The following is a 21532-nucleotide window of genomic DNA, read 5'->3' as shown; positions in this document are numbered from 1 at the left end:
ATTAAAATCGATTATTGTTTGATAGTTCGATTATTGTTTGATGACGCGACGCGAGAACACGAATAATGCGTAGTAAATATTGTATGTATTTTAACAAATTTATTAAAATTCCATTTGTTGTTGTCTGCAGTCGAGAGATCAAAGCAATATAACGTTTCTCTCAATGTCGACTCGGATAATACTTTGCTTCTTCAGATACATATTACTACTTTGTCGTATAAGATACATGTTATAAAATATAAATACAACGATATGATGTAACATGGGAACGTTGAGATAGAGCATCACCGAAAGTCTCATATAGTCGCGTAAGCGTTTTATCTTCAGCGTACAGAGAGCGTATTAAAATTCCATTTACGGAAGTCGTCGTTTGTAACCGAGATCAAAGCTACAAAATGTTTTTCTCCACGTCTCTGCGCGTGCAGATACGTTTTCCCTCCCTCGGAGATTATTTAACACAGTACATAAAATATAAATTAGATTTTATACACGGAATTGAAATATTTTAATATCGTTCTCATAAAAATATATAATAAATATTGTCAAGAGCACTCGCTGCTTCGCTTCTACATACGTATATCACAAGAGCAGTTATTTGATTAACATGCGGTGTTATATAATGTTATATAACCTTCACAATTTTATGTTACTACATACAAAATAATGCCAAGCTTTTTTTATTACACGTTCAAGGATATATCCGAGATCTTTTTTTATAAAAATAATATATAAAGTGTGTTATATGTCGACAATATTGCGTAATGTGTTTGTGTGTGTGTGTGTGTGTATGTGTGTGTGTGTGCATATCGACAATCAATTTTGCCAATTATTTATTCATTCTAGAAGGCACAAAGATAGGAAAACATGTCTGTATCAATCTTTCCTCGATATAGCAAATTGATTCACTTACCCTCTCCGCTTACGATGCACTATAATGAATATCTCAATATTCTTTCCGCCGTAACAGCAAACTCGTAACAAGAACTCTATGAACCATGGAATTGCTCGCCGCCATCTTTGTGCTATACAAACAAATTAATTTATTATTTTGCATTATTACGGTTAACAGTATTCCGAGGAAATAATGGCTTATAATAAAGAGTACCTTGAGGAAGCCGCTGTGTACGAGGAAATCCGTTGAGCGCGAATATAATAGAAGGTTGAAGAAAGAAAATTGAGAACAAATGTTAGTAGATGAAAAGATAGTACAGTGATTGCAGGAAAGAACAAATAAAGATACATTCGGCGCGTCATGAATATCTCTAGGTACGAAGATAGCTAATATGTGCGAACGTTTTCTCTTTCTTTTGGACCAATGAGCATCGAGTATTATATTTTAGTAACTCAATATGGCGATTTAATACTCGATGCTCATTGGCCCATACGGCTTTATACTATGCACATGCAATTTCGTGTGAGATGGCCCTTAAACGCGTTTGATTCGAAAGTAGTTATCTTCAAGCGTGACACGTAGCGTCGAGTGTATATTATACAGAGTGAGAAAATATACGAGAGAATGTGAAAGAGAGAGGAAAAATGGAAAATGTGCAAGAAGACGAGAGAAAAAAAAACAAGGAAGAGACACGATGTAAAGAGAGAATTCGAAAACTTAGAAAAAGATACGAGGGAGAAACGCGCGAAGCAACGGAAGAGGGAAAAGCTACGGAAGAGAAAAGAATGCGAAGGAGAGGGAAAGTTAGCGCGAATGGATTCAGCGAGAAGCAGACAGATGCGGAAGATGATAGATAAGGAAAGAAGGAGAGAGAGAGAAAAGAAGGAAAAAGACGGGGCAGATGGACAGAGTGACGGAGAGCAGCGAGCGAGACGGGGCGACGCATGCGCGTGGCATGGGTGTATCTTCGGCTTTCCCCTTCCCGTGGCCGGCCTCGCGCGCCCCCCCACCCGCGTTACCCGTGTACGTTGCTCGACTCAGTTACCGGGCCGATTCGCGAGTGTAGGGTCTTCGCGCTTTTTCGCTCCACGACGCTCTCGGTCGTCGTGAGAGCCTCGCGGCGTCGTTTACAGTTTTTTTACGCGATCCCGGGACACAACGTCGCTGCGCGTCGCGACGCGACGTGTCGTGCCGCCGTTCCGTTTCTCGAGGTGAGAGAGAGACACGCGAGAGAGGGGTAGAGACGTGCGCGCGAATGTGCCCTAGTTTCGTGCGGTCACATGTGGACGTGGAGCGGAGTAGCGCCGCGGGGGAGGGACGCACCAAAGTTGATCGCTCTCGTCGTGCCGGCGAGACCTTTCGCTCGTGATTCGCGACGATTCGGGTGAACTTGTGCATGCGAATATCGCATCGACTTGTGCGACGAGAGCCTAATACGGAGAAAGTATGAAGTGCGTCGGTGTCAGAAACGATATGAAGTCGGCGATGCATGATCGATGACGATTGTCAAGTCGGCGTGAGCAGCTGCGATCATTCGCGAGTCTCGAGGTCTCCTTCCTCGCGAAAAAAGATTGCCGATCGTCGATCCCGATGACCGACAGGAATCGACGTGCTCTCGTGCGCGCTTGTGTTTACGTGTAACGGTGCAAGGATTCCAAAAATCGAGCGATTCGAACGTGTGTGCTCCACGAGTGGAAATCGAACGCGCGCGAATGGTGGCAGCATTTGTGACGTACGCCTCTCGGCTCAGCTCGCGCGATTAATTCGTCACATTGTGAGTGTGGATTGAACGGCAAGGTGAAAAAATAGGAAGCTCACCAGTTTGTGATTTGTCAGGACAACGGCCTGGGACGCGGGAATGCGAGATTGATCGAGGTAAGTGCCTCAAGGTCGACCTAGAGTCTTATCTATATACTCAACAATCACAAAATTATTTGTTTACGTGATAGAGGAAGGTTATTTTTATCGAGCATATAAAAATGAGCGATGGCAATTTTTTTATCATCCTCGCGATCAATGACGTAGTATCACCTCTTTTTATTTTGAAAATTGAACATCATTGAAGTGGTGGTATTACTTTTTTTATGATGGAAAATTAAATATTGTTAATTTATTATACAGTCAGTTTTTTTAATTTAAAGTTTAATTTATTCGATGCTGTTAAAATTGCGAATAATAAAATAAAATATCGATACGCACAGAGAATATTTTTGCAACCTTTATACAGAAATTCAGATATTTTTCATAATAAAATTGCCACTCGATATAGAGATGAAAAAAAATTACTATAAATATATGCATGGTTGTCTTCTTAACCGTTGGATTTCTGATGATCCTTGTTGAATTTATTTACGAGATGTCGCATTGCGCTTGCGGGCATAGATTGGTACTCGTTTTAATACAGTGATATTTGGACCAATGTTTATATTGTTCTTCATATACATACATATATATATATATTTGTAAATAATGTTTATTATTTCACACCTACGAATGCCATGAAGAGGGAGAGCAAAATAAAACAATTCTCGCACGGTTTTTAATAATTTCTATTAATTTATTTTCGTTGTGCCAATAGCCGATTCTGATTAAATGTTTACATAAAAGCTGTTGTGATGATATTTCGCGTATGTATAAATACAATATAAATTTCCGTTGTTGATCGTTTATTGTATCTCTTGGAATAATATTTTCGACACACATGGTGCGAGAAAATGTACATATTTCGAATACGAGGGCAATATGAGATTTTTTTTTGTATATTCGTCCCACTGGTTGCACGTAGCATACATATTTCCATGTATTTAAATAGTCCATCTTCAGCGTTTCGAAACTCGTGCATTTGCTGGATTTTTAGCGTGGCAGGAATGTCTGAGAAACCTTCGAACGTGATACGAGCGCATTTTATACGTTGACTATCTTTTGACAGCGCATCTCGGGTCGTTATCCTACGCATGCAAGAGACAGCGTGTATGGAGAGAGGATCGAGTTACACATGAAGCTTCTATTACGTTCCTATATGTATGCGTTACACTCCAGTAATGTGTATATATGTGTGTATGTGTGTGTATGTGTGTGCACGACGCTGTGCCTCGAAATGACCTACTCGCGATATATAGCATCTCTAATATATCACGACAAATATTTGTTCTCACGTTCCCTGCCCATGCTTATGCTTCGCAACATTCTCGCACGCGTAATCTGTGTATACGCATAACCAGCTATATTTTGAACCAATGAGGAATATATAGTTTGTGTGGCGCCGTATATGGCGCAATATATCGCGTTCTGCAATATCCCGGAAAAAAGCATAATCCTTTCGTTTCAATAAACATACTTGCTCCCAATATATGGACGAATATTTTCCTCTCATGATCGAATACGTGAACAACGGGTAAAAAAATTTGGAGAATATTTATCATTTTTGAGATATCGATACTCGATCCGATTTTTCACGAATATTTTCAAAATTATTCTCGTTCATTCGATCTCACGTGTGATTATTTTTTCAGCATTTACCATCGCATCACGTGCATTCGTTCCATCTCTTTTTTCCTACTTCTTCTTTTCTATACGTTTTCGCGATTTTGACAGTATCAACGAGACCCCTCTTGTTCCTTGTCAACAAGAGAAGAAAAAGTTTTCGCGATTTGATTTCTCACTTCCAACAATTACACGCGATACAATGGTTTCGTTTCAGTCCCTGTTCCAGCCTTTTTTTTAAAAGCGAATAGGGCGAACTCGGGGAATAGAGGTTGACACGGGCGGCGCTTGCTCGATTACAAATGTTAAATCGATCTCTCATTGTTGGGGAATCGGCGTGGCACGTCGTTGTTGCTAAATCGATTCTCCCTAGATAGGTCCGAACGGCTCTTCTCGTTCCCGAGGAAGAACGAAGTCTCGTTAGTCACGCTGGTAATCAAGGCTGGGCTTCGATTCCTGTTCGAATTGCTTTTGGTGTCTGTTTTTTAAAAAACAATCGGACTCTTGCGAAACCCTATTCGCGAACGTGTTTTACACAAATCAGCCTTTTTCTGGATAGTTAAATATTCAAATTATTTGATTAAAGAAGGCTTTGAATGTAACAGGTGAAAGATAAATTTTTCAGGTTTTTTTTTGTAATTAACGCGTCTTGGGATCTTACCGGAGATTAAATACGACATTTGGCCGCGAATTGTAAACTCGTGATCATAATTATGAGTTCCAGTCGCAAACTCGTTAAGCGTCTTTTCGTTTTTTCAAGGATTAAATCGCGATTCCTCACGTTTAATGATGTCGAGTTTATTTTCGCGGCTCGTATACAAATGCGGTGAAGTAGTTGATTCAATTACTAGATTGATCAAAATAATTTATTGATAAAATTACAGGGAGAATATATATTCATACGTTGAGAAAATACATTTAGAATATACAAGAGAAATTTAGTACGTCAGTGGACTGTAAACATATGCGCACGTACATACACATATACACACTCACGCACGCATGATTTGTACTTATCCGTACGATAGCATTTCGATCAAAGTACGTGCTTCATAATCAATAACGTTTTTTGACTAGCTTGTTTCCTCTTTGTTTTTGCGCGCCAATAACAATCGGAAAGCCGGGAATCTCTAAAGCTCAAACAGACAATCACTTCTAAATACAGTTCGAGGGTGTTTTGATTCGAAACACTCCAACACGGAATTGCTTTGGTTGCGGGGCTATTTAACCAGTGAACGACTTCAAAGTCGCTTGAAATGTTTACTCACGAGCGTGAAAGCGAGAGGGAGAGACAAGGAGAGGGAAGGGGAGAAAAGACGAAGAGAAAGAGCAAGAGAAATGTAGGAAGAAGCATTTTTTCCTCAAAGCAAAAGAGATGTAGAAAAATTGAGTTTTAGTATAATTGTATAATTGTATATAAAGTGGCGTACAGAAACGTGAAGCGTATATTCAAACATGTTAATTGCGATATTTTATACTGATATTGCGATATGGTGTTTGATTTAATACATTTTATTTAATAAATCACATAATATATAATAATTCATAGTATTTTATAATTTCATATGGAATAATACCACAAAATTTAGTAAACTATCCTTGTACATTCGTTCTGTTATTTACATTTTAAAAATTTTGTTTGCAAAAATATCGTGTATTTCGTTAATCTTTATTCTTTAATTAATTTATATATTTACATATTGAATAATTTCTGAAAGCTTTTTTTAACTGCGTTAATTCTCAAATAAAAATACTATTTTGCATCATTGTATTAAATTTTGGAATAAATAAATCAAATTTAAATTATACATGTGTGCATTTGCGCTTCTCTCATCGGTGTCTTTAGATATCTATTACGAAAAGTTTGACTAGAACGGATGAAACGAAGAACGAGAGAGAAAGGCAATCAACGCGAAAGTTTATTTAATAGGAGTAGTACAAAGCACAATTGTCGCACCAGTTTCCGGACTGTCGCTGCATTCCACTCGTAAACTCGCTCGTACACATGAAACCGGCACTCCTATTCCCGTAGATATCGTACCGAGTGCAGAGGTATTGGAAAATAATGAAGAGGTTCGCCCTCGCAGCTGTTGAGTCACCGCGCGGTTCGATGGCGGTCTGTCGATGACAACGAGGTAATTACTTTTCAAACAGCAGACGTGCAAATGAACGGCGGTTTAATATGTCGATAATATCCCGGGCATCGTTACCATTTTTATTTCTCATCTCTCTGCGTTTCAACGGCAGCGGTAGCGACTGCCAGCCGCGCGCATACGGATTCTCCGCGCAGATTTAATCCGCTCACAAAGATCGCCGTATATGCGAGTAAAACGAAATGGGTTTTTTTTATACCGTGGATTACATTTTCCTCTTTGTTTTTCGATCGCGGTTTTCGACACGCGACTATCCCCGATTAAAAACAAATTCTGAAAATAATTTATCTTATCTTTTTGTCGCTCGTCATGTGCGCCACGTGACTTTTGACGTATTAAAGAGTAATTGTAAATCTTTTTACCGTGTATTCAAATAGAGAGAATGGGGTATCGCGTATTTAATCTAATACATCCCCTATTACTTGTACACTTCTTCGAAGCGAAAGCGCGTTAAAAATTGCATTTGCTCATCGATTGATAGACAGTTAAGTGACTATCGTTGTGTGTGTATGAGCGAACTCTTTTAAACTGTCATACGTTTCCTTTCACACTGCACGCCGACAAACTGGCGGTATTATGGCGACAAAAACAATTTAAGGCCTGGCAGTGGCGTACTTTCCGATAAATCATGACTTATTGAACGCGTAGCTCAGTTTTGAAGCTCACCCACGGGGCCACGTCGGCGTTGCTCGTGCGCCGTGATACGTCATAAGTCACAGTTGGTAGCACGTTGCGACGACATCATCCCCTACCTACCTACCTCGGGGAGTGTATTTCATCCTGCTCGCGCTACCCCTGCCGGCTTCCTTGGCCCCTATGATAGTCGGTCTAGACGTAATAGTCCCATTAACCGGTTCTGTATCTTGGCAACACAATCTCCCTCCTCCCCCTCCTTCACCCTCGCCAGTTCGTTTATTGCGCGCTATGATTGATACTATAAAATATGGCGTGTCCCACGACCGACGGGATGCAGGGCGCTATTGGCGTTGTTTCGACCTGAGGGCCGCGTTGGGGTTAATCTCGATCGCGCGCTCGTTCACCTTCGCGAACAAGCGGATTTACAGATGTAGGAGTGCGGGAAAAAGCAGCCACGGGGTATATACACCGGCCGAAACACGCCGTTTGGCGATATTTCTTTTGACTACCGTGATATAAGAAGAGATTAATATCGATGTTGTGACGTAGAGTTCATACATCATACGCACGTGTAACTTTAAGATCCGGTCACTCAGGAAATGATCTAATTACTGGAATTCCAAGACAAATGAGAGATCGCGATACAGTCAGTCTCATTCTTCATAATTTTCGGAACAGTCTCTGTGTGTATGTAATATGTAAAATATATGCTTTGAAGTGTACAAAGTTATGTTCTAGTCGCTTATCACTACGATGGAATATCATTTCTTTTTCTTCTTATATTATTATACCTAATTTTTTTTCGGCACAGAAGAAAGACTGAATGCCGAAAAGGGTGAATAACTTAATAATGTTGTCAACTGTGACAGACGGCGAGTTGTTTCGTGCGAAAACGTGCGCGCGCGAGCTTGCCCCGAGCCTTCGTTTGTGTTTAACGCGTATTGTCCGCGAATAAATATACGTACAGCTTACATTTGGCGTGATGTGATAAATCGCGATTTGTGCGCTCTTTTTTGCTCGCGGCAGCTAGCGTGCCGTCGTACTTTCCTCTCTCATTCATAAATCATATTCCACGTGGACATTTACCTTGAACCTACTTTCACCGCGAACAATATGATCTTCACGTCGGTCATTAAAAATCGCGCCGGGGGTGCCGTGAATCAGGGGTTGTGAGGACCCCCAAGAGGGTCACGACGCGGCGGAAGATACGGCGGTGTCCCGACGGCTTAAACCGTTCTTTCGATCGCACGCGTGTACCTTGAAATCCCTGCAGTCGTCGATCAACCCTAATTCCCGCACATTGCGTGGTTATGGGACATTGTGGATAAAAGGGCGTAATGCCTTCTACGAATGCAGGCTGTTACATCGCTGCAATATGCGGGTAATCCAAATATATTGCGAGGCGGCGTTTGCCAGATGGAGACGATTGACGATCGATACTATCTTCCAAACTTGATCTTTAAATAGTTACTTCTGAAAATTTTTTTTTTAATAAATATTTTATTACGAATGCATCTCTCTCCGATGAGGAAATTATTAAAATTAGATGAAAGAAAATAAAAACTTATATCAAACATTACAAGTGGATAGATTCAAGTAAAAAATTAGTTTCTTGCAATTCTTTTCTTGACCTAATTCATATAATTTCGCTTGCGGACAAATACATGTATGATTAATGATTTTTATTAAAGAGAGGAAAACGAGGACAGTTATTTATAAAATGAATCTTGTTGAATAATGACGAAATGGATGCCGGCAGTACTATAAAAACGGAGTGTAATATGAACGAAGTAGATTACATGCAAATGAAGAATCGATGAATGTGGATGACAACTAGAATTGCATTATCTTTTTTTCGATAAATGTGCGTCATTATTCAATGTATGCAATAGAACTATATTTCTGCGCGCCACCGATGGAAAAATGGGAAATCGTTTTCTTTTCAGCCAATACATTACACCATGATGGTCGGCGATATTCAACGGTGACGACTGATTGTCCGTGACATAGTCGTTTCTGTGACTCTTCACCTCGATATCGTAATCATTTTTCACCTTGCCGCGAGATGCGTGCTGCAGTTAAAAACAATAAGATGACTCACATTGGAATATCGCTCTTATTTCTCTTGGCGCGCGTTTATTTTTACTGTGTTATATGACTTTCGATGTATCACCGTTGACCGCGATCGATCATCCCTTAGCATTTTATTGCACAATACTTTTGTGGCCGATAACGAGAGATTTGCAGGAAATACCTGTCCGACCTATCGTCGTTCAATTACAACGTACATTAGCGGGCACAGGGAAACGTTACAGAAACATCTGACGTTATTGTTCATCCTTTGCAATATCCACGGAAATACTATGATTTGTTATTTTCGAATTCCCAACTCCCAACCTTTCGCCTTTGATACAAGATTGGTCGGAAAAATTCAGTGAATAGAAGAAATCATGGTAAATTTTGGTTTTTACTGTCCCGGATTTTATTCGATAAAAAAACTGACGAAAACTGTACGTATAATATGTAATACTAAAATACATATATATAACTTTATGCAAAATGATATTTTTGTTTTAATTAATAAATCATCATCACTTTAATTTAAGAAATGAAATTAATATAATAAAAGTCTTTTAATTCAAATTACATGTAAAATTTTTAGAATAAAAAACTTTGGAAATAACGTTACTACATTTTATTAATATTTTTAGTTAAAAAAAATATAATAGTAACAATTTTTTTATCACTATAGGTTTGCGTTTACCTTTCAATATTTTCCAACAAAAAAATTGATTTGCTTGTCGAGTCCTAATTTATTACGAAATTTTTACTGTGGATAAAGTTTGAATTAAAAAACGCTCTTTTAATTGACGAATATGGATAAAAAAATGTTATATTTATTTTAACATTTTAATAGAAAGGATTAGTTTTTGTTGGCTTTTTTTCGAAAAATATTTCACCACTGGCATAGATTTTACCCCAAAAATGTGAAATTTTACCAACTTTGCTTTGATGAGCAGACATGGTAGGAGGCGGCAAGCATTGAAATATTTTTTTCTTCCTTCGCGAATGTAATTCCTCGTACAAATGGAGGTTGTTCCAGGCGAACTCTTGGGTCACGTCGACGACCTAACTGTCCTGACACTAACCCAACCTTTTATACGAAGGGTTACTTCGCGAGAGTTGAAGAGAGGGGAAAGAGGGAATCCATAAGCCATCCACCCCCGTTTCGACCCATCTATAATGCCTTCTCCGTCTTTCACCCTCTCTTCGGACTGACGCCTGCACAGAGTTGACTATTTTGAATTCTGTCTCCAGCTTCCCAGTTGAGAAAACTCACACATCCCACGAGTACGCTATTCCATATGATATCACACACTTTGCCGTTTACATCTAAACAAATATCTCTCTTTTGATACAATATGTCATATGTTCATCATATATTCATCATATGTGTGTGTAAATTGAAAATACGTTTTTACGAATTTGACGTTACCACGAGTACCATTAGGTAATGTACGTTCGTATTTCTCTTAATTAATTAATTATTCGTTATACAAAATGTTGAATATGAAACGAATATAGTTTTTGTTAATTAATTAAAAACGAGATGGAAACACACGTACAATCACTTACTATTATTCGTATCTTTTATCAATTATCGAATGACAATCATTATTTTTCAATTCCGAGTATCGAATTAAACTTTTACTAATCACTCTTTTTTTGCTTTTATATGTATTAATTAATAAGCGCCATTTCTTTTTTTTTAACTATATCACTTAGTTTTCGTATTGATGCTGCATTGTTATCGCGAATTTTTTCAGGCTCGATCGAATGTATTTACAGAGAAGTTCATTAATGCACTTTGTTTCTGATGGAAAAACATGTAGAGTGTCTACACTTTTTATCGATAGCATATTCTATGGAAATAGGATATTGAATCTAACGACGAAGTCAATGCTTTAATGAATATGCATCAACGTATGAAAAAATATCGTTCGAAAATATGCATTTACATAGTAAAAGATTATTTTTCTCAATGTTAGTATGCACAGTTACTGCGTAAAAACTTTATATTCACACACATGCATATTATATTCACACACGCACAATGAATTTTATTCCTGTTTAAAAATAACAGCTTCTCAATGTTATCGCAAAATCAATTCATATCCAGCGAATTCGTTTCATTAAATTAGCTATTCGTGATACATCTGTAGAAAAAAGAAAGTATTATAGTAAGTAAAGAAAAGATTTCCAGAAATAGTTGTTTGACAATTTCAAGAATAGTACAGTAAATTGGCAAACCTGCAAACTGTCAAGAATTTACATTCTATTTTCATAAGATAACTAATTTTGATCTAACGTAAATACGTATCTAATTTTGTCTGATTATATTTCCGCACAAGGTTTTTATCTCCATACTTTATTTCCTACGTTAAAGACAATTTCGCTGGATTTGAATAGAACGAATTCACGCTCCTTTCATAAATCTTTGTCTTTCTTGAGCCTGAGAAAATCTGATTGGCGGCAATTTCCTCCGGCTCCGTTCACCGTTTCCTTTCCGTCATCGTATAATTTTTCTTCTTTGGTTGATGCAAAACCGTGTTATGCAAATGCAAAACATCGTCGAAATACCACTTCTAATTTATGCGCGCGTAACAATTTAACGACATCCACACGTGATTCAAATATAATACTTTTAATTCAATCATGATTCTCCGAAATTAGCGCCTACGGATTCATCGCCGTAAATATCACGCGCAGATTTTAGTTTATTCAGCGATCTGCGAAGCGCAGACGTAGCGTAATTACAGCGCTGTCTTTCTTATCGTAGAAACTTCACGAAAACGCGGGGCATGTCGTGCTCGTAATGAGCTCTCCGTAACGGCTTAAGGCGGTACGACGGCTCGGCGAAGAAAGTTAGTTATTTACTCGCCAGTGCTCTGACAGCTCGTTTACGTACGCAACGCTATTTCATTTCCTAGACGTTTCCGGATAGGCACTTTCGCGGGCAAACACATTAAGGCGCGTTTGACTATTGCTCCAGTTCTTCGGTGTAGGTCTTTCAGGATATTTTCTGATTTTACGATCCCCATGTTTCTTTTTTCCTAGTCCTCTCTGACCTACGATCCACCTTCTTTTTCCGGATTTAACTTTGTTTAATCGAGTCACCATTTGCAAACACAATATCTTTCGTGACTTAATAATTTGCTTTATAAAGCTGCGTTTAAATATGAATCCATTTTTCAAACTTATCTTTTAATTTTTCTCCTGGAGAAGAATAAAATGTAGATATTTTGAAATATATCAAGTATATATACAGTGCCGGTACGGTTAAAAATATATCACCTTTATATTTATTCAGAATAACTTAATTCAAAGTGCATATATTTTAATCAATTTTTCTTGAGTTTGTCTGTCTTCATTATTGAATGAAAAGTTTATTGTTCAGTAATTTACATACTTAGTATTAAGCATATTTGACTAGATAGAAATATGTGCACTTTGAATTAAGTTATCCTCAAAAAATATAAAGGTGATGTATTTCTGACCGGTACTGTATATCACATAAATGTTTTAGCGACTCTGTACATTTCTATTTTTAATAACCGATATTTCTGGCACAGGACATTTATATAAGTATCGCTTATATATATCGCGAACGTAAAAATACGTTCTTCGACGTCTTTGAGTCAGCAAATATAAACTTAATTATCGAAAACTCATTACAATTTGTTTCTGCGAGAAACGATCTTTTAAAAGGAGACCGAAATAACTTATGTCACTGCGATAAAAAACTGTTCTCACTCTTGCATGCGAAAAAATTTGTTCGCCTAATGTGCGCCGGCGAGAGAAGGGGGAAGGGGGGGAGGGAAAGCAGAAATTTGAACTGCTCCATTTCCGTCCACGGAATAATTGTCCGAGATTCCGGTCACGAGTCACCGGAACTGAGAGCCGTTAAGCCGGAACTAATTGAACTGTTGTTAAGGGGAGACGGTCAGAGGTGAGCGCAAGGGTGCTGTAACTTGGGTATTATAGAGATTCTCTGACAGCGTACCACCAAATCCCCGGTGATAGATCCCGCGACATGATGGCCCGTGATGCTCGGAATCATTATTACATTCGGTAAATTCTCGAGACAGTAAAGAGAAGCATCGAATATTCCCTCATTAATACGAAGATCCATGTTGAAATTCAAATTTATAAGTGGCATGCATGATTATAACGCCTGTTATCTCTTTTCAATGTAAATAATTATTGATCTACTTGCGTCTTCGATTATACGATCGGTAAAGATATTTTACTTTTATAAAAAGTTTTTTTTAAATATTTTTCTATTTTTAAATTACTACAACTGAATAAAAAAAATATTTGAGATATATGATAATCGACGAGGAAAAAATAATTATTTTAACCGCGTACATCGAGACTGGAAGTTCTCATCAACGAGTCGAAAAAACCGACAAAACGTTGACAGAAACGCGGTGGCGGAGATGAACCGCGGTAGAGCGGATTTTTGTTCCGCGGCAGGAGAAAAACATTCCCCGGCGTGAAACTCTTCACGGTTGGCAGGATGTTTGGCTGGCAGCCACCCTCGTGGTCTAGGCTCGTTTACAGATGACGAAAACTCGACCGTACATATGTAGATATAATATTATTAAGCGGAGTCATGTTACTTTTGGACATGTGTGACGGCGAGCGCTATAAAGGTGCAAGAATAAAATACAGAGGGGGAACTATTTCGGTTCGAACGAGCACATAGTCATCGACTATGACGATAACCGTAACCCATCGAAGGGAGAAAGAGGAAGAGGTAGTCAGAGAAAATGGCCGAAAACAAAGGAGGGAGGACCTGTCAGCTTCCAGTTTCGTACTTTCCGCGCGTCGTTTGCCGAGGGTGTGAATGCTGGTACTTCGATGAATGCTCTCCGCCGCTTTGGACGACGCAGTTGCAGGAATGTACGCGCAATGAATGAATAGAGTTACCCACGCATACGCGGGTGGTCTCGAAGCGAAACATCTTTGGCCATCGCGAGACATTTCGGTTCATATTATCGATACACGGGGAACATTTAGCGATATATTGACATAATAATAATATATTGATATTTGACGCGATAATATGTTGACATCTGATGCGATTTCTTCATCTGATTTGATGCTCCGAGGCATGCTTAGCGAATAGAAAAATAAAAAAAATAAAAAAAATAAATTACTTAGTTTTTAATCGAGGGCTCGGAACCTTTAATGAGGTTCAGCTTTTCTGCTCGCGAAAGCGTTAATCACATTACGTCTATACGGGAGATGTTCGATTGCACGACGATTTACGTCGCTTTTGATCTAGATTTACGACGTCGAAAGTCTCCAGACAAGTGCAGCTTTGCATCCGTGGAAAAGATAATTGTTTTCCGCGCCGTTGTAACGGGGACGTATACGTCTGACGCGGAGGGCGGACGAGCATCGTCGCGGAAAAAGCAGCCAGACACCATCTCCGTTGTCGTCGTCGAGAACCAGGATGAGATGCGGCGAAGTTCGCAGCGGTGCACGCACGCACATATGCAGGCAAGCAGCAAGCAAGCAAGCAAGCAGACATGTAGACACGCGTGGCTGCGAAAGAAAGGGCGTTGTCGGTGATGGGGAGGGAGGAGGGAGGAGAGAACGTCTGGCTGGGCGTCTAGTCCCATTGTCCACGCACGCGGATGGGTTGGCTCTTTACTGAAATGCAAACCTGAGTTTTTTTCCGAGGGATGACGGAGTAAGGGGTGGAAGAAGAGGTGAGTCGCCTAAGGGATGACTCGGCCGACGATGCGACCCCCGATGCGACTCCTCGTCGCGCAGACTAGGGGTTCGCAGGTATTTTCCGACACCCCCGACAGACCATGAACTTGCATCGCTCTACCAGCATCACGATGTCTTTCTACTTTTAATTGTTGTACGCGTCGCGAACGGTGTTTCAACGTTATTCAAGATACAGGGAGTAATATCTTTTTTTTCTCTCAGTCGCGTTGTATAATGAAAGCGAAAATGTGATAGAATGATAAAATATGATAGATGATGTTATCGTAATTACTCTTTCATAAGATAGATCTTTCGACGATCTAATTCTTCACGTGGACCATTGTTGGAAAACTGTGATTAAAACATGATTTATATATGTATGGTGCACGAAGTTGCGAAGAGAGATATTATTTAGTTTATACGCTGTGCCTTTATCTGTTTTATTCTAGCGGCGCAATGCATCATCATAACATGTAATTAACTTACACAGTCCATTGTACCATATGCAGAAAAGGCAAATGTATACTCGTATTCTTAAAAAAAAATGTATTAGGTTTTCTCGCAGAATTCACACAGTTTTTTCATTATTTCAGTAAATGTGAACGCGCAATAACTTTATATAAATGTTTAATGTCTAGCGCGCAAAGTTGTAAAACGATTATATTCGATTCTGTTAAGCTTATTATACAAACATATTTAATCTATGCCATTTTTATGATTAAAGTAGTTTGAAAATATAGATACTACGTCGCTTTATACAGTCTACCGTACTCGGACGAGCGAGTGTAGGGTGAGTCGTCTCATCAAAGAAAACGGAGAATGGCGGAGAATCATAGTCATCCTGCTATCCTCGTTCTATCTTTCAAAATGGAGTACGTGCAACTATTTTCTTCTCGCACTCTTCATTCCCTCTTCCCTACTCAGCTATCCGACGTCCCTTCCATCGACTTTACCTTCCTTACTCCTGCTCTTCTCATTCCGCCTTAGATGCCTTCTATGACTACCAGAGACACGGCAGTTTTGCCGATTTAAGGTTGTCGAAGTTATAAAGCTTCTCAAGCGTTCCCTCGGGTTCGCAAGTTTTCCTGAAAGTCCTCCGTTCTCCGACTACCCATTTCCTTCGCCCCTCGCTGCGCCTTCTCGACACGCAGCCTTTTTCCTCTACGATAACCTGCAACGTGTCAAAGGAGTAATTTTCCTGTTTCGTACTTGAAGTTTCTCTTGGTTATTTACCTGTAAGCGAAGATAATGCTCGCTATAGCTCCACCATGGGAGAACTTTAGGTTGCACATTATATCCATGGGATATGAATTGGTATTGGGGAAGAACTTCACGCGCCCTCGTAAACCTTCTACATACCGCGCGTATATTTCGACATACCTTCTACTTGATGGATCGTGTACGCCATATTTAGACAGTTTGAAGGGAAGTTGGAAGTTTTGAGTAACAAGCTTGTACCTTTGCTATAAAGCTACTGTGGTTGTACATGCATATACTATTCAATGAATCTAGTTCGCTTCGAATATTTTTATCTTGCAATTTGTGAAACACTTTAAATTTATTTTCAAAAATTATATTTTACAATGTATTGGAAATCATATATACTCATATTTAAAAAATATAAAAAATATGTGGGTTACATTTAACAATAAGGAATTATTTTAAATTTAATGTTTGATTAAAATTCACGAACCATTTTCAATCATAACATTTCTATTGTTTCAGACATGTTCCGATAGTTTCGAGCGTTGGTGGTTTGCTGGAATAAGAATGCCGCTATGTCGGCGCAAGTGCGCAGTGTGACGACCGTCAGATTACATGCGACAGAACGATTGTTTTAAAGAAGATCGTACACCTGTGATAGTGCAAGCGCAGAAGAGATCGTGCGTTACACACGCCATCGAGAGGGAGAAGCGCTCGAGGATAATGGTGAGTTTGTTTTCAATGAGTTTCTCTGTTATTTTGACCGTTTCACCGACGAGTTATTATTTTCCGTTGAGGGAACACGGCGATCGAACGCGTTTAAATGTAAATTACCGGCCATTACCGGCTCGGTTTTCTGTCATGGAACCGTCAGCGGAACCGCTGAAGGATATTGTATATATTCGGCAGATATTGCAGGTTTTGCACGGCACCCTATTCCACGCAAACGCGCAGAGCTCCTCTCTCCTGTCCTCCCAGATTTTGTCCTCGGTCGTGGAACGGTTTTTCAATTTGCCACTTCTTTCGTACCGTTGTCTGTGCAATCCCGTGCTAGTCGTACCTCGCTCTCGCGCTCGTACCCGATATCGAAGTTTCAGCAATTGATTTTTCGGAGCTATTCGGGAGGCTTTTGGCGCAGCGCGGTGAATGCGAATTCATATCCAAGTTTATATTGAAGCATGAATTAGCGATACACGACCGGTATTGCTTTTCATATCGATGTCGAGCGAGGCCTGTGCGGAATATAAAATATATTCATAAACTCTTGGTATACAAGTTAATAACATCAAGTATTTATAAATATTTTATCATTTCACATACGATATCGTATTCGATAACGTATGCAAAATATTTTCTATTTGACTATTCGCATCTTTCTTTCTTCTTCTCTCTTTCAATTGTATTCAATGACGTATTCGCAACGTTTCCGATTTTATACGATTCACGATAAAACTGACGATGATTTGTGAGGCATCCTCAAAGGATTCGCGCAGCGCGAGATAAATATAAACGGATGTATGCATAGGCGTGTAACATTAGGTGATAAACATAGGTAAGACTGAGCTTTTTTCACAAGGGTTCACGCACGCGCGGGAGGAGCGTGTCGAGATGTGCGTGCCCGGGCGAAATGCATACGAAACGTCAAATGCACTCAGCGCAGTCCATCAAAATGCAAATGTCTTTTATCCGCGGTGGTAATATATGCGTCGGTCGAGAATCAGTATTCAGGTTGAGCGTTGGGCCGATCCACCCCTGCGGTATCAGGGCTCGAATGTATACGCGCCATCCCGGTAGTGGATCCTGCCGGGCGGTTACGATGGGACGAACTAACCCTCGAAGGAAATGCCATGGAATCTACGGCACTCTCTTTCGGCCAAATCTTTATTTTACGACCGATTCGGCGTATCAATGGCAACCGCGAAGACAGGGTCCGCATCACGATTTTCAGGATGAAACGTAATCGATCTTAATTGATATCAGTCTTTCAAGTCCTGAGTACATCGACGCGAATACCCGCAGTTTTATGTCGCTCGTAAAGCAGATAAGCTGAATCCAATCTCATTTAAGTACCTGGACTCCCGTTGGTTTGTAGATTTTGAGAAAATGGCTCGTATTTATAAGACTGTTTTCTTAAATAAATGCTCGGGAATTCGTGATTCTATTTGTAATGTGAATCGATATATCGATAAAGATTTGAAGTATCGATAAGTTTTAATTGAGAGAGTTAAATAAGATGTAGAAACTATATCAAATTTTAATTATTTGATTCTTGCTTATTGGGCGGATGCTCTGTATTTAGGAGATAAACTATAAATCTTCTAAAGTAACGAGCAAGCACATTGAATTTTCATAGCTGTTAAACGTTACAATCGCGAATTTTAGAATCTCTTTTTCTGGGATTTTAAATAGAGAAGAAAAGTCCGCTGTTTCTCTTTATTAAGTTCTTTAAGTCGAGCCAATCGATTAGAAAATTTAACGATTTTATCGTAAAATTAACGATTTTATCGTAAGCTAAATTGAATCCAGATATGCAATGATTAAGGTCGAATGCTGCGCTTATAGAAAATGAAACAGAAGAGAAAGAAAAGATTCGCGTTGGATATTGTGTATATTTTTCGCAGCATTGACTATATGTGTGTTGACTATAAGGCATTTCTCTGTAATACGGTTTGTTATTAAATCCGTCGCAACGATTGTTTGAAGAGTTTTTCCGTTGAAGGGCCCGCGTTCCTTTTATTACGAGTGCTTAAATAGAATAAGATGTTATAGTCCCTTTCACCTGCGCACCGTAGCGTTAAACTAAGAACTGAGACTCTCCCTCCCCAGAAAAACGAGTTTTAAGATAATGTCTTAATGGTAGAGCGAATTCGCGAGCGTAATATTACGCTATTCTTTGCGCAAACGATGGCAAGCCGGTAATGCCATTGCGAGAGTCTTTTATTATTTATATCTGCATCCTTTTGCAATATTATGAACAGAATCGTTATAATGACATTCTACGTAGTACGAACGAATACATGTGCAAGATTGATTAAATCTTACTATTGAGTCCACGTGTTGCGATAAATGAGATTTTCTTTTTCTCCTCTTCTCTAAAGAACAATTGTTAAAACTGACTCGTTCAGTAGTTGTATTTAATCAATCGACCACTCATCGTTGAATATATCCATCATGACGATGAGATTACGATACAGCGATATCGTTTGAATTACATAACAGGATTGATTCGAAATCAATCGTCCGATGGTAGAATTGAAAAAAAAGAGCAGGATACGAGATATTTTGTGCAACCAATGCCGTTGAAAGTTTCAACGAAATACCCGATTTCATTCGGTCGAACGATCCGGAACGATCGCCGTTTAATCGATCACCGGTAAAAAAAAGTTTAAATGAGTTTCTATTCTATCCTTCCTTCCGCCTTTTGTTTCTCAATTTCAAAAAAATATCTCGTATACGTCTCTTTTTTAATCTCGCCCCTCTTTTTTCCTCTCTCCTATTCTAATTACAAAAATTTTTACCAATTTATTCTATTCATTAACCACTCGTTTATACGTGTATGCCAATTCCTTTTGAAACGCGTAACTTGTGTCACGATTATTTATATAAGTTTCGCAACAGCTATTACCAACTCACTTATCGATATTGGCAAAGTTTGTTTGCTAAATATATTCATTGAGCTATACGTTGTGACAATACAGCTATACAAAGTGTTATTCTCACTGTAGAGTGAAATTTTATCGATTAACTGCCATTTATTCCATGATTGACTGGCCAGATCATTATAGTCTCTTCACAAATTATAGATAAGATAAATCTTAAATTTATTATTATTAAATCTTACATTTATCTAAATTATATCTTAAATTATATTCTGAAATAAATTTTTTTTCTCAATCGTATAAAGTTTATTGAAATAAAGAAATTTTAAATTGAAATATTTAACGCAAGTAGCCGTACTTGTTTTTTTGCTATTGTTATAGGAAATGACATGATTACAGCATTGGTGCTAACGTATAAAATCAATGATTATAATGGGGTTATGTTTCACGTGAGAAGCAATTCGCGCTTTTGCAAAATCACCGCGTGTTCGCTTGGGACGATGTAGAGAAGGAACGAAGGAAGGGTATTTATTCGACTACGACGGGGTTGTATCGCGTAGCCACGTTATAAAAAATTTGCATGCGCAAGCTCGCGCGGAATCGCGAGGGAGGTCTGCATACTAATAAGTTGCCGTAAGGCGCGAATACGAAGGGAACGGAAAAATTAAGAATGGAAAATGCTGGTCAAACTAAAGTATACTTAGCTATACTTCAAATACCGGAGCTGCGAATGATAGGAGGAAATGAAGGTGGGGAAAAAAAGGAACGTGAGCAAAGTAAAGACACGGAGGTAAAGCAAACATCTCCATTTCCCGAGAAATTCGCGTTGCGAGAACAAGAGATTGTAGTTCGACACGACGCGGGGGATCCTTTTTTCCCTCTTGTTAAAGAATTTTTTATTGTGTTTTTATACAGAGTCGTTTGCCTGGAAAGAGGCATTTTATTTTATCGAATTAATCGGTAGACATTTAACGTAGCGATGGTATAAGATCGAAAGATTTACCAAGACTCGGGAATTATTTCCTTCGATATTTCGAAAATCTTAATCGGAAAACTTTTTCAATCGCATCTCCGTATTATTATCATTGTATCAGAAATTGTGGTACCGCGAGCAGATTAAAATGAGGAAGAAAAAGGAAATTAAATAAAAAACCGATAGCATACGAAGTCGTCGTATTTTTTTTTGCGACGTAATTGGTAATAATGGAACCGCATACGTATCGAACACGAGATTTACCTTTATGCATTTATGGTTACTATAGAGTCATTTATAGCGGCGTTATTCTCCCGTACAAAATACCGTTACTATCCGCGCGTTGGTAATAATGGATGGGCCAGCTTGCGAACTCAAATCATTGGATTGATGGAGCACGCAATTGTGCTAGCATAAACCTTTGGATTATCTTTAGTTAGTTTCCCTGCTTGCATTATGTTTATGCGATTATGGAAAATCCATTTATCAAATATATATCCGCTGCATTTATATGATTTCCGCATTTATAATACATTTCTGAAAAAGCAATGATAATATAATAATAAATATTACAAAATATATTAAAAAAACATATATTAAATGTGTTCCGAGTTTTCATCTCTGCAATTAAAACATATTATATAATTGTATAAGGTATAATCGGTTAATTGTTTGAGAAATTGAACGCGAGATTGCAAAAGAGAAAAATTCTAGATTATAATAAGCTTTCAATTTGAGATCAGAATTTAATTGGTCTGCGAAAGATATCAATCAACGATCTTTTTATAGAATCAATTATCTTTTATTT

General features: G+C 38.7%; 1 protein-coding gene across 1 annotated transcript in view; it reads left to right on the top strand.

The window, feature by feature from the left end:
* The first annotated feature begins 1412 nt into the window (after window positions 1-1412).
* The window catches only part of LOC105248823 (semaphorin-2A), a 260142-nt gene continuing 240022 nt past the window's right edge, over window positions 1413-21532 (top strand). Inside the window, exons 1-2 of the mRNA XM_025411511.1 lie at window positions 1413-2767; window positions 16675-16878. Of these exons, the coding sequence (XP_025267296.1) occupies window positions 16768-16878 (111 nt within the window). The 5' untranslated portion in view covers window positions 1413-2767; window positions 16675-16767. The remainder of the gene's footprint in view (window positions 2768-16674; window positions 16879-21532) is intronic.

The sequence above is a fragment of the Camponotus floridanus genome, unplaced genomic scaffold, assembly GCF_003227725.1.
Source record: "Camponotus floridanus strain SB8 unplaced genomic scaffold, Cflo_v7.5 scaffold4, whole genome shotgun sequence".
Lineage (NCBI taxonomy): Eukaryota > Metazoa > Arthropoda > Insecta > Hymenoptera > Formicidae > Camponotus > Camponotus floridanus.
Note: the sequence above shows the minus strand (reverse complement) of the source record. Positions and strands in the feature narration are given on the sequence as shown.